The sequence below is a fragment of the Alexandromys fortis genome, unplaced genomic scaffold (assembly GCF_014885135.2).
Source record: "Alexandromys fortis isolate MF-2015 unplaced genomic scaffold, M_Fortis_MF-2015_v1.1 scaffold_242, whole genome shotgun sequence".
In the NCBI taxonomy this organism is placed as follows: Eukaryota; Metazoa; Chordata; class Mammalia; order Rodentia; family Cricetidae; genus Alexandromys; species Alexandromys fortis.
Genome location: NW_026068123.1, coordinates 156153 through 170360, shown reverse-complemented (window position 1 = coordinate 170360; position 14208 = coordinate 156153). Strand labels below are relative to the sequence as shown.

General features: G+C 50.7%; 1 protein-coding gene across 3 annotated transcripts; it reads right to left on the bottom strand.

Annotated features, from left to right (window-relative positions):
* Positions 1 to 234: 234 nt before the first annotated feature.
* Positions 235 to 13988, bottom strand: Odad3 (outer dynein arm docking complex subunit 3). Of its 3 annotated transcripts, none has more exons than XM_050125452.1 (13): positions 13558 to 13988; positions 8367 to 8488; positions 8209 to 8286; positions 5252 to 5422; positions 5065 to 5166; positions 4850 to 4975; positions 3905 to 4027; positions 3232 to 3387; positions 2210 to 2370; positions 1970 to 2126; positions 1262 to 1414; positions 844 to 928; positions 235 to 690 (listed from the first exon to the last, which is right to left on the bottom strand). In XM_050125452.1, exons 1-13 carry the CDS (start codon positions 13790 to 13792, stop codon positions 572 to 574), a joined length of 1788 nt encoding a protein of 595 aa, XP_049981409.1. In that variant the 5' UTR covers positions 13793 to 13988; the 3' UTR covers positions 235 to 571. The 3 variants fall into 3 exon arrangements, 2 of the variants coding, with proteins under 2 accessions (XP_049981409.1, XP_049981410.1); XR_007589191.1 differs by having other exon boundaries at positions 236 to 690; positions 1317 to 1414; positions 13558 to 13986; XM_050125453.1 differs by having other exon boundaries at positions 242 to 690; positions 3232 to 3384; positions 13558 to 13974.
* Positions 13989 to 14208: the final 220 nt, after the last annotated feature.

Below are 14208 nucleotides of genomic sequence, written 5' to 3'. Positions count from 1 at the left end.
AACACGGAAGTCCGGGACCTCCCCCAAAGGTGCGTCAAGCTGTCACCCTGACCATAAGTCTTCCCTGATCCCAGATATGAGTGTACGGGGGACGACGACAGATCTGTGTCCCCGGGTGGGAAGTTCTTTGTGTTCAGCTGGGGTTGATCAGCCCCAGGTGTAGGGGTGCCCCTATGTCTGGAGGGGAATAAGGGCACACTGAATTTGTATCACAGGTGATGGGAACCCTATTGTCTCAGGCTGGAAGCTGCGAAGTGTCTGTGGCCCTGCATTTTGTGGGGTCAGCCGATGAGGGGCGGTGCAGGGCCAAGAAGAGGTGAATACCCAGGGGGTTAATCTGGGACCTTTATTGCGCGATTCTGAGGCGGACTCTAGCCCGCCTCAAGAGATTTACTGTGGGAACTTCTGGCTCAACCTTTTTCCTCCTCCGGGCCCTGCCGGCCTGAGGTGCTCCCACGTCAAGCCTCCTTCAGCCCTTGAAGGAGTCTCGAGGCCACACCGGTAGGTAGCTCCAGAGGGTCGGAGGGCTCCCTAGAGGCCAGGAGGCATCCGAAGGGATGTGACCGCCAGTCTAGGACCTGCGCGACCTACTGCGCTTCTTACTGCGGGCTTCGATTAACTTCTGGGAACGAAGCTTGAAGGCAGCGCGGGTCGCCACATCATGGTCGTCCTCCTCACTCTCCTCTTCATCTGCAGGGAAGCGGTGGGGGGGGGGAGGGAAAGAGGGCGTTTCTTTCCCCTTTCCCAAACTTTACCACACCAGGCACCTCCTCTTTGGCCTTGACACTTGACATAAGGCCACCTCCTGCCCCTCCCATCCATCTCCCTTTGGCGCACACTGACCAAAGAACTTGTCCTTGACACTGGCAACGGGCAGAAGGATGCGGGTGTTGTAGAGGGGCAGTTTTCCTTCTAACGTGGCCAGGAACTACAGAGGCAGGAGAGAGGTGTGGGACTGAAGCGAAGCTGTTCCTCCTCCCACCATACTTCCAGATAGTGCCCGGATTCTAGGAGAGACCACTGTCCACGCTCCTGTATACTCTTCCCCGGCAGGCCGACAACTGTCACTCAGGCCTGGTCTCTGGACTCTGCCTGTAGACCTGTCTAGAGTCATCCCAGGTTCTCCAGTCCTGCCATCTGATCCAACCAGTCCCTGCTTCACTTCTTTGGGTAAGAAGCTCACACCTCACCCCACCTGCTGTTCTGATCTCAGCGTGCCCTCTGGTTCTCCAGCCCGCCCCCAGCCTTGACCCTGCTGCACCTCTCGTTCTGTGATGTGTCGCAGCATCTCTGGTATGTTATGACTCTCTACTTGCCCCTGTAGTTTCAGCAACTTTTCCTCGACAACGACCAGCAGATTGGACACATAATCCTCTGTGTCCGGGTCTAATTTTCCTGCCAAAAGGCTATTATCCTGCAGGGGGGATAGGCTAAGTTAGCTGAGAGATGCGAGGTCCCTGCGAGGGGACAGGCTTCACCCATGAGTGGGGCTTTTCCCAGGGAGGGGAGAGCTTTGCAAAGAGTCCATCCACAGGCAGGTCCTAAAATTAAAGCCTTGCCTTTGGACTTGAGCTCTATACAAAGGATGGGAGGTCTCTTTGAGATTAATCCATGAGCTAGGCACTTGTGAGGGCGGCTTTCTAAAGAACTGGCGTCAGCTTTAGCCTGAGCAAATGAGGACTTCCCCAGGAATGTGGAACCCGGGCTTGGTGTGAAACTTTCTTCCTTAAACGAAGTCTCGTGCTCTAGGCAGGAGACAGGGCTGGAATCCTATGGCTTGTGTGGCACTTCAACTCAATCTGATGTTCTGGAAGGATGAGGGCAGGGCTTGCCAGGGATGGGGTGGAGCTTTCTGCAGTGGGGTTCCCAGGGACAGTGGCCACTGGAGTGGATCTCCTTGGCTGGCGCCCCCCCCAGGGGCGGGGCATCACTAGGGGTAGATCTTTACCAGGGAGGGGGGGGGGCCTACCACTATCACGTGGTTCAGTTTGCTGGCCAAGTGCTCCAGGCAGTCCTTGGCCAACTGGAGAGTTTGCAAGGTGCGATCCAGTTGCTCCTGGATGACGTTGCGTCGCTGCTCCTCCTTCTTGAGTGTCTCCTGCATCGAGTCGCGGTGCCTCTGCTGACTGCCGGGAGCCGGGAGGTTCAGCAGCTAGCAGGCGGTTGACTCCAGCGTCCCCCAGGCCTCGCTCAGCCACTGAGGCCTCACCTCACCAGTGTGGCATCCCCGGAGTACTTGAGGTTCTCCAGCTCTCTTTGGAGCCGCTGCTTCTCCTCCTTCAGCCTCACCAACATCTGCTCGTTGTCCTTCTTGAGAGTCTCTAACTGCGTGAAGGTCTCGCCCTGGGCCAGGAACCTTCGCACCACCGCCTGAGGGCCACCCATCCCTGGTCAGAGCCTGGGTCAAGGGAGGCTCGAGGGCGATCTGACTCTAACAGTGGCACACAGCCGTGTGTAAGGAGGATTGTGTGGGTCTGCCGGTTCTTTCAAGGCTATACTTTTCCCCCACGCCCTTTCCTGCCTATGTTTGAGTCAGCTAATATCAGCATGCGGGAGGCAGCAGAGTGAACACCTTTCAAAAATCCCTGTGCCAGCAAGTTCTGGGTGGGTATCTCGCTCAACAGCACAAAGACGCTGTGTGTACCTCTAGGGTGTGATCAGGCCTCCCGGCCGTGTGTGTGTGTGCCTTTGTGTGCCGTGGCACACGTGTGGATTTCAGAAAGCAACTTGGAGGAGTCTGCTCTCACTTCCCACCACACCGGGCCCAGGAACTCGAGTTGTCAGGCTCGAGAGCCATCTTCTTTACCCGCCAAGCCATCTCACCAGCTTGGGACCCACTTCTGAAGGGGTTCTCGGACTGCTGAATGAATTCACGGCTGATTGCCTGGGGATTAACCACTTTCCAGGGGTAGCTGGGTACAGAGAACCCAAACTGGAGAAACTGACTGGGTGTGTGGGGGTCAGTATTCTAAAGCAGGATCAGGCGCTGGAGGGAGACACAGAGCAGGGCTGGGATTCCGAGGTTAGGGGCAATACTGGGCAGTCCACTGTATTCTAGATCATTCCACACAGTGATGATCTGAGAAACAGGACCTGAAAAATAAAGCTCTCAAAACTAACATACCAAACAAGTTAGCACAGTGGAAGAATGGAAGAAATTAAGGTCTGATGTGGACAGCTCCGCCATCCTGGGAACCCTTCCTGGCTCACCCGCAGGCCTGGGGCACTCACGTGCGATTCAGCCACTCCAGTGGCATCCTTAACCTTGCCGAACATCACTTCCATCTGGTACATGCCCCAGCGCTGCTTCAGCTCCTCCTCCTTGTGCCGCTGATGGTCCTGGATGGTATCTTCTGACTGTAGCAGGACATGCTCTCTGTGTGTCTGCTTGAAGGTGGGGGACAGTCAAGGCTACCATCAAAGTCAATTCCAAACAGGGCTTGGGACAGAGGTCAGGAGGGGATCCGGCTTAGCTTGTGAGGAACAGTCTAGATATAGTTATCCCTGCAGGACTCAGAGAGGTGACCTCAGAACCAGAGTAAGGAAGCAGGGTCATAGAAGGAGTGGCCTCCGGAAAGGGGTGGGCGAGAGCCCCAGTCGGATTTGGAACAAAAGCAGCCAAATTAAATGGGGTAAGATGAGGAGAGATTCAGACAGTCAGGGTGGTGCTGCAGGCCACAGCGGAGGTTCAGACAAGTCAGGGTAGGGCTGCAGGCCGCAGTGGAGGTTCAGACAGTCAGGGCAGGGCTGCAGGTCCCAGGAAAGGAGGATGAGGTGAGATTGTGGGGGGCAAGGTCAGGACAATGAGAGGAGTAGGGAGGGCTCAGTCAGAATGTGGGGGCAAGGCAAGGCTGAGGCTGTCTGGTCTGAGCTGGCTAAGTCCTGCACCCTTAGGAGTGCACACCTTGCGCTCCATGCGCTCTGTTAGAAGTTTCTTCTCTTCCGCCCGCTTCTTGCAGTCCGTTATGAAGTATTCGCGCTTCTTGCGGTCCCGGATGGCAGTCTCCTCCAGGTACTGCAGCTGGCTCTAGGGCAGGCAGGGGCACCTGGTATCTATCCAGGATAGACAGGGAGCATCCCCAGGCAATGCCGCAGCAGTACAACTGCTGGGAAAGACTTAAAGACAACTGAATTCTGACTAGAATTCCCTGAGCCTTTGGTGCTCCATTGCTATTTTCTCTGAATTGAACACTCCCTCTTAGAGGGAGAGGGCGGTTCAAGACTCAGGAAGTCGGTGAAACTTAAAAGGCTCAAGAAACAAGATTCACTGGGGGCTGGAGAGATGGCTCAGAGGTTAAGAGCACTGACTGCTCTTCCAGAGGTCCTGAGTTCAATTCCCAGCTCAATTCCCTGGCTCACAGCATCTATAATGAGATCTGGTGCTCTCTTCTGGCATGCAAGCATACATGGAAGGAATGTTGTATACATAATAAATAAATACTTAAAAAAAAAGCAAGATTCACAAGACCCCTCCCCAGGTTACAGTGGATAGGTGAGGAGACTTAGGAACGCAACTCTAGAGATGTGACTTTCACACCGAAACTCCTCAGCCATGCTCTGCAAGGAAGCCCAATAAACTCATTGTTCTCCAAGTTAGACTTTGGTGGAGTGGTTGATGGTTTTTTATTTTTGTTGTTGTTGTTTTTAACTTTGCAGCCCTGGCTGTCCTGGAACTCTATGTAGACCAGGCTGGCCTGGAACTCACAGAGATCCGCCTGCCTCTGCGCACGAGTATTAAAGGTGCGTGCCATCACACCTGGATGTGGATACTGTGCTCTATGTCATCCTATAACATTGGCAGCTGTGACAGAGCCCCTCCCGACTCCACCCTGGGGCGGTAGATTAGTACCTTGGCGAGGTCCCGGGCATTTAGAGCCTCTTGATTCACCACTTTCAGCTCCACTACCTCATGCTTGGTCTTCACCACCTCAGCTTCCATGGAGTCCAGCCGGTTCTCCAGGTTGAGACTCTCCTCCTGACACATGGAGAGAGGAAAAACTTGAGACTGCTCTCCCTGGCCAGGCCTGCCCTCCTCACCTACTGCTCTCTCCAAAGCATCCCTACCTGGAGGTAAGACTTGAGCTGCAGGTATACATTGGTAATGTGCTCTGCTTCCTCTGCCTTCATCCGGGCCTTCTCCAGCCGGTTCTCCAGGTTGCGCATGGTCTAGAGGGACAGCAGGCTAGGCTGGGTCCCTTCTGTCACCACTCATGCCTCCCCCAAGGTCCCTGTAGCCCTCAGCAAGCCCCACCTTGGCAGCCTCTGTGTTGTTGTCTTGCACCTCCGTTGTCTCCAGCTGGTGCAGGCTGTGCTGCATCCTCAGCTCCTCCAGACGCTTCTGTCGCAGCGTCACCTGGTGTCGCAAAGCATTCAGCTGGTTCATCTTATCCCTCAGCTGGTGCTCCAGGTGCTCCAGGGCCTCCTGGGGAGGGCAGAGAGCAGAACCTCAGCTTGCCCTTCCCAAGGACTTGAGTCCTGGTTCTCCCAGAAGTCCTTGTCCCTCTGGTCTTCTAGTTGACTTCCAGACCTTTGGCATCCAGCACTTTTTTTCTGTGTGTGTGTGTGTGCGCGCGCGCAGGGGAATTCAAGCCTTGCACAGCTGGACAGCGGCTATATCTCTGACCTATAGTCTTGGCTCTCTTTTACATTTTTTTTTTTAAAGACGTGGTCTTATGTAGTCTAGGCTGGCTTCAAATTCTGTATCCAGCTGGAGATAAACTTGAACTTCTGACCTTTCTGCCTGCACCTCCTGAGTGTTGCGATCATATTGCTGTACCATTGTACTCCATCTAATGAGGCTCTGGAAATCAACTGGGGCTTGGACTTGATGTGTGCTAGGGAAGCATTCCACCTGTTGGGCTACACTTTCAGCTCCTTCTTGTGTGTGTGTGTGTGTGTGAGAGAGAGAGAGCAGATACACCCATGTACACAGAGGTCAGAGGTCAATGTCTGGTATCTTTACTGTTTTCCAACTTTGATTGAGACAAGGTCTCCCACTGAACCTGAAGCTGGCTGGGTCACTAGACTCGTTGTTGAGAGCTCTGTGCAGCCTCCTCTTCATTTCCCTAGTGCTGGGATGACAGGTGCATGCAACCACACCTGGACCTCATGTGGAGGTCGGAGGACAACTTGTGGGAGGGAGTTGGTTCTTCCCTTCTACCATTTGGGCTCAGAGACAAACTCAGGTCCCCAGGCTTGGCAGTAAGCACTTTTCTCTGTTGGGCCATCTTTCCAGCCCACATTCAGATTTTCCATGGGCTCCTGAGGTAGGAATTAGGCTTACACAGCAAGCTTATCGCTGACTGAGTCATCTCCCCAGGTTCCTATTTTATCTCCCGTCACAGTTTTACGTTTTTATTTTCATTTCATTTCTAAGTGTAATAGTGTGTTGTCTGCATGCATATCTGTGCATCATTTGTGTCTGATGCCCCAGGAGGCCAGAAGGCAACATTGGACCCCCTGAAACTGGAGTTACAGACAGTAGTGAGCATGCAGACAGGTGGGAGTGGCCCCCAGGTGCTCTGTGCTCTAAACCACTGAACCATTGCTTCAGCCTCCAGGCTAGATTTGTAAAGATTTAAGGATTCTTTTCTCCCCACCCCCCAAACTGGAAAGCTGAGCACGTGCAGCACAGCACTGGACTGGCATGTAGTCAGCTGGGTGACCCCACAAAGCCTCACATGGGAAGAGGATGAGGAAGGTGATCGCTAAAGAGAAGAGCCCTGTGGCCTCAGACAGGGGCAAAGCCCAAAATGGCACAGGAGATCTGCTCCATGAGAGGTGGGTTCCTGGCATCACCAATAATCAAGTTGCCAAACACCATTCCAATGCCAGGCTCTGCTCTGGCCACACCACTGTGGTGGCCTCGATATCAGCAAACTTAGCTGCTGTGCCCAAGTCCAAGAAGACATCACTGGAAGTCCTGTCTGCCACCTGGAGAGGGAGCAGCTGCAGGAAGGTCATTCAGGTGCAAGTCTGGGCTCCTCAGGAGGGAGGCAGACAGAGGCCCGATCAAACTCCTGATACAAGAGCTGGTCAGAACTGGAGAAACAAGCAGTACCCTGGGAGTTTACCTCTTTTACAGCCTTTTCATTCTCCCAGTTTTAGCCCTTGGTCTCAGCGCTCAGCTTCTCTACCCTTCTCTTTCTCTTTCTTTCTTTCTTTCTTTCTTTCTTTCTTTCTTTCTTTCTTTCTTTCTTTCTTTCTTTCTTTCTTTCTTTCTTTCTAAGACAGGGTTTCCCTGTGCAAAAGTCCTGGCTGTCAGCCGGGTGGTGGTGGCCCACGCCTTTAATCCCAGCACTCGGGAGGCAGAGGCAGGCGGATCTCTGGGAGTTCGAGGCCAGCCTGGTCTACAAGAGCTAGTTCCAGGACAGGCTCCAAAGCTACAGAGAAAACCTGTCTCGAAAAACCAAAAAAAAAAAAAAAAAAGTACTGGCTGTCCTGGAACTTGGCTTTGTAGACCAGGCTGGCCTTGAACTCACAAAAATCTGCCTGCCTCTGCCTCCCAAAAACTGGGATTAAAGGTATGTGCTACCATCGCCCCACTTCCTCATTTTTTTTTAAAAGATATATTTCATATTTAATTATGTGGATGAGTTTGGGTGTGTACAAATGTGTTGTGCAGTGCCCTAAGAGGCCGGAGACATTAGATTAGGTGCTGGAGTCACAGCCAGTTGTGAGTAGCCTCAAGTGAGTACTTGGAATCCAATCAGGGTCCTCGACAAGAACAATATATTCTGTTAACTAAGGAGCCATCTCTCCAGATTGATACTGACTCCCACAACCCAGGGTTTCAGGTCTTACTATACAGCCCAGGCTAGCCTTCAACTCCTGTTTGAGCTTCCCTGTGCTCGAAATAAAGGCACACCCCACACACACTCAACACCTGTCAGTCTTCCACTAAGACATACCTTCTTGGAAGGGCTCACTTTGCTTAATCACAAAAATGCCACCCGCCGTAACACTGGCTCAAACACAAGGTCAGTGTGTACTAACGACAGCCAGCACGATGGCTCAGTGGGTGACAGTGCTCGCTGCCATGCCTGATGGTCTGAGTTCCTTCTCCAAAACCCACATGGCAGGAGAGAACCAACTTCCAAAAGTGGCTGTCTGGCCTCCATACCCATGCTGAGACCTGAGACTGCATATACAAAAATAGGACAAGAAGTTGGTGCAGAGAAAGTGAAGAGGTTTGGGGGAGGAGCTAACCTCACAAGTCCTGTTCTTCAGGTAAGGCTTCTCTGACTTCCATTCCTGAATGATTGCCTGGACCACTTTGGAATCTCCCTGCCAAGGAGAGGAGACCAGTCACTTCCTCAGTTTACTTGTTAGCCCCCAAAACCTTCCACTCACCTGTGCACCCTCACCTGAAGCAGGTCTTTTAGCTGCATGTGGAGAGCCTTGGTCTCCTCTTGAAGCTGGCTAATAGTTTCTTGGTTCTTCTTCATGTTCCATTGGGAGCTCTCATAAAAGGCCTTCCGGTCACCCTCTGGGGAAGACAGGGGTCACTGTCATTCCCAGAGAAAAGACCTATTTGGTGGTGGTGGGTTGTTTTGTTTGTTTTGTTTTTGTTTTTAGATAGGGTTCCTTGTAGTCCAGGCTAGCCACAAACTCATCATATAGCCAAGGCTGGCCTTGAGCTCTTACTCCTCCTCCATCCATCTCCCCAGGATGGCAGATGTGCAGTCATGCCGTGCTCAGTCTACGCGGAACTGGTGTTAGAGCATGCCAGGCAAGTAGTCCACCACCTGAGCTGCAGCCCCAGAGCTCTCGCTTAAAAAGACATGAGGAGGAGGAGGAGGAGGAGGAGGAGGAGGAGGAGGAGGAGGAGGAGGAAGTGCGTGTGTTGTGCAAGTACACCCACACATGCATGTGGAGAGGCTCATGCGCCGGTGCCCTGAGCGGCCAGAAAGACATGGGTGTTCTCTGTATCACACTCGTTGCATTCTTTCTTCTTGTAAAAGATTTGATTTTAGTGGCTTCATTACTCTTCTTGCAGAGAACCCAAGTTCATTCAGTTCTGACACCCACACGGTGGCTCAAAATAGCCTATACTCTAGATCCAGGGGGTCAGAATTCCTCTTATGGCCTGGCGTCTTTGGGTGCCCCCCCCACAAGCACATAAACATCATTAAAAATAAAACCATGAACTATTTTAAGTGTGTGTGTTTGCATATGTGTGCATGTATGCATTCCTGCCAAGGCCAGAAGCTGACTGGAGTTCCCTGGAGCTGGTGAAGTTAGAGGCAGTAGGGAGCTGTGGGAACTGAGCCCGGGTTCTGGAAGAACAGGGTGCAGACCTGACTGCTGAGACATCGCTCTAGTCCCCTATTCATTGCTTTTGGAGATAAAGTCTGTGAGTGCTGAGGCTGGAGTCTCTCTCTGCTAGGCTGGCAGTGAGGCTCCATTCTACCCAACTAGGAGCTGCCATTGAGACATTTACAGAACACCCAGTTTATTACGTAGGTAATAATTGGAAACTCTGGTCTTCAAGATCTTGAAGCAAGCACTTTTAACTTCTTAGTCATCTGTCCACCATCACTACTTTGGTCTTGTTTTTCTCAGAGAAAGTCTCTTATATCCCGGCTGGTATGGAACTCACTATGTAGTCAAAGGTGGTTTTGAACTCCTGATCTTCCGGTCTCCAGGCCCCAAGTGTTGAGATAATAGATGTGTTCCATCATTCCTGGCACTCAAGACCTTTTGTGAATTGTTTTTTGTTTGATCTCTTTACATAGGGTCTCAGTACGTATCTCAGGCTAGCCTGGATCCTCCTGCCTCAGTCTCTGGTATGCACCATTAAGCCCAGTTAGCAGTATTATGGTGACCGATGGTGGAGAGAGGACATTTTGCTGGGTGCAGGGGATGAATTCTAATGCCCTAAGGCACAGTGGAATAAGTACATTATAAAACATCTCATGTGTTGCCAAATAGCTATATAAAGGATCATAGGCCCTTCACAATAACATCAGCAAACCTGATGATGTCAACTGCCACAATCTAGTTATGATACAATACCTAAAACACCACTTTGTATCCCATCAACATGTATGAGTATTCCATGTCAGTCAAAGCCATGTGAGCTAAACAGGTGTGGTGATGTACTCGGGAGTCAGAGGCAGGCAGATCTCAGTGAGTTCAAGGCCAGCCTGGTCTACAAAGTGAGTTCCAGGACAGCCAGAGCTGTTACACAGAGAAACCCTGTCTCAAACAAAAGGCCCAATGAAGACCCAAGGCCTTCATGGGGCCCTGGGTCTGATCTCAAGATCTCAAGAAGCAAAAAAATGAATAAAGAAACGGGTATGGGGGTGGAGAGATGGCTCAGTGGTTAAGAGCATTGCCTGCTCTTCCAAAGGTCCTGAGTTCAATTCCCAGCAACCACATGGTGGCTCACAACCATCTNTTCTTGGAGTTGTAGCCCCAGTACTTTCCTCCTTGCTCTACATGACATCAGTTTTCCCATATGGCTAGAAGAGGATCTGCACATTTTGCAGGTCTTGGAAAGTGGGCATAATCATTTCTTAACTGTTGTGGTTATTCGCTGGTGTAGAACAAAGAACCCTCAAACTTAGTGGCCTGGAAAGAAAGAATTATGATTCTGTATCAGGGCTCGGGAAAGTTTTGCTCCACAGGGCGTGGTATAGGGTCACTCACACAGCTGCATAGCAGGCAGCTGCCTGGGGCAGAAGATTCATGGCCAGCCTGAGCTACAGAGTGGGATTATATCTTAAAGATAGATAGATAGATAGATAGATAGATAGATAGATAGATAGATAGATAGATAGATAGATAGATAGATAGATACATACATACATACATACATACATACATACATACATACATACATACATAAAAAAACAAGGTCAGTACTGGCGAGAGAGCTCAGTGGTTAAGAAAGTTTGCCGCTGTAGCAAAAGTCTGGAGCGTAGTTCCTAGCACACACATCGGGCAGCAAACAGCCACTCCAGCTCCAGACTATCAGACACCGTCATCTGACTCCGAGGGGGTCTGCACACGTGGCATGCATCCACATCCACAGTCACATTCTTTTTCTTGGTTTTTTGAGACAGGGTTTCTCTGTAACTTTGGCGCCTGTCCTGGAGCTCACTCTGTAGACCAGGCTGACCTCGAACTCCCAGAGATCCACTTGTCTCTGCCTCCCGAGTGCTAGAATTAAAGGCATGCACCATTACCACCCAGGCCACATTTTTAAAAAGTCAAGTGAAGGGTTAAGGGTTTGAATTAGTTGAAAGTTCAGAAGAAACTAATAGTGAGATATAGTTGTGAAAATCTAACGAGGGCCCAGTCATATTACAAATACATACAAATTCTCACAGGAGAGCAGAAGCCCTGATGAGCTTGGCCATGGTCAAACAAGGTCCGTCTGGAGAAAAGTAGTCCCTCAAGCCCTGCATTTTCAGCATGGCAGGAACAGGGATCCAGGAAGATGAGGAGTTTGAACTTCCACAGATCAGAGAAACAACTCAGTACATTGCCTGGGGCAAGGAAGTCTTGGAAAGAGTGCTCTATAAGACATTCATCCTCACAGGAAAACATGAGCAGACTTGCTCAGTATGACCACTCCTCTCCTTTGTGTGGCTTATTGGAGCAGGTGAGCACCAGTCTCTGGGGCTTACGAAGTGGCTCGGAGGGGAGGTTTAAACAGAGATGGTCTCTAAGGGCCTTTCCGACTCTCAAAGCCAAAAGGGATGGAAGGAATGAAGACCTGGATTCAGCTAAACTAGCATGGTTTTCCAAAGCCACATCTGATTTGAGTCAAAACTGGGACCAGAGGAAAAGCTGGTGAGCTCTGGATCTGTCCAGGGCAGGCACTTTTTCCCAGAGTTCCAGTTGTTGGTGACATCATGGTCTTCAGCTGCCATCTTGTATAGAGCATCTGGACCCTGTGCTCCATGGTAGGCCTGATGAGAGAGAGTCTCAGAGGAGACGGAGTTGATAGTGGACACTGTGGGGCCCTCGGAGCTGGCAGCTCTCACAAGTAGTATTTGGCAGTGAACATGACCTTGAGCTAATTGGCTGTCAGTAGGTATCTGTTAGCATGGCAGAGAAAAATTAAACTGTGGATTTTTCCTCATTTAAAATGCCCTTGGAGGGCTGGAGAGATGGCTCAGAGGTTAAGAGCATTGCCTGTCCTTCCAAAGGTCCTGAGTTCAATTCCCAGCAACCACATGGTGGCTCACAACCATCTGTAATGGGGTCTGATGCCCTCTTCTGACCTGCAGTCGTACACGCAGACAGAATATTGTATACATAATAAATAAATAAATATTTAAAAAAAATTACACTTTAATAATAAGAGTAACGGCATACAAGGGTTTTCCAAATGCTGGCATAATCAATATCTGGTCTTGATAGTTCTTTGCTGTGGGGCTGTAATTAGGCCTTATAACTTTGAAGACCCTCCTCCTGGCCTCTGCTTAATAAATCCAAGTAGTAGCCTCCCCCACTCAGCAATTCAACAGTCCAAAAAGTCTGCAGACTTTGCTCAGTGGTCGGGAAGAGCAGCACTATCTCCCTCCACGGAAGCCACTAGTTTTCACTTTTTAACCATAGCAATGCGCTCTATTTTGAGCATTTTTATGAAGTTTGAGCACTATACTGTAAGGTTATGCCCATTTTATAGATGGAAAAACTGAAATACAATTATATTATTCCTAGTTCCCCAAGAGCTAACGACTACTATGCAGAGCTAGGGTTCAAACTCAAGAGAAACAAACTCTCCTGGAGCTGGAGATGTAACTCAGTAAAGTGCTTGAGTAGCATGCATGAAGCTCTGGGTCCCAGCCTCGGTCCCTCATAATCCAGGCATCATGGCACACGCCTGTAACCAAAGAGGTGGAGTTAGGTCTCCTTAGAGTTCAAGCCAGCCTGAGCCACATGAGACCAAGTCTCAAAAATAGTAATTTAATAAATAAATACAAATTGGGCTGGAGAAGCTGGGCATAGTGGCACTCATCTTTAATCCTAACAGTTGAAAGGCAGAGGTTCTCTGAGTTCGAGGCTAGCCTGCTCTACAGAGCAAGTCCCAGGACAGTCAAGGCTACATAGAGAAATCCTGTTTTAAAAAACCAAAAACCAATAAATAAATAATCTAATAAAATTGGGCAGGAGAAATGGCTCAGTGGTTAAGAGCCTTGCTGCTCCTGCAGAGGGCTTGAAGGTCAGTCTTCATACCCACAGTAATCAGTCTGTAACACCAGTAACTACAACTCTGAGAGATCCACTGCCGGATCCTTGTTTTTGCGAGTATTTCACTTGGTCCACAGACACTCAAACAACACAATAAATAAATCAAGAAAAACTAACTCCAGAATCTGTGTGTCCCCCCCTCCCCAACACATAAATACTTTAGAAGAGGTAAGATTACAGTGAACCGTGAAAGAAAAGCAACGAGAAGTACGGGCAATGTGAATATCTGCATCTCGACGTTAGTCACGTAGATTCCCACTGGTGAAGCCTGGCATAGGGTGCCTACTCAGAAGACTGGGTGAGCACTGTTGATTCCCGATCCTTCTGGGTCCTCTGCAGCCATCTTACCTAACAGCTGGATTTTCCTTTGTAACTCAAGCATCTGTGCTTGCATGGAAGACTTCATCAACTGGTGGGAAGTTCCCGACTTGAGACGCTGTGCAGGCCAGGCCTGTGCCCGGCCCAAAGCCTTGCCTCGGTGGCCCTGAACCTTACTGCCCTTGACTTTGGAAGACTGAGCTGGAACTTGCTCCTGGCTAGTCACAGTATTGGTCCCGGCTGCCCAGCACAGAGGAGATGTCATGGTGATTGGCTTGAGGTTGGCTTGAGGTCAGGAAGCCTCTAAAGAGTAGGAGAGTAACTAACTACAAGTTGGCGTCTTCAGTCCAGGTTCCCTGAGCTCTGGTAATGAACTTTTGCTAACTGCTTGGCTGGGGGCCTCTAAGCATCTCCCGGTTGCTAAGTAACTTCCTCCCCCCGCCCGCGTTCCCAAGGAAACCACCCGCGTTACACTCCACGGCTCTCACTGGCTGGCGCGGCTCGGAGGGGCGGTCCCACAAGGAGGCTCAGCAAAAGAGCAGCGCGATCGTTCGACAAAGGGGCTGGTCGCTTCAGCGGTCACGTGCTCACCCCCCCCCCCACCACCACACACCCCATGGCCAGAGACGCGCCACTCCCAAGATGGAGGCACATTGCGCCGCCATTAAGCGCTAGACTTCC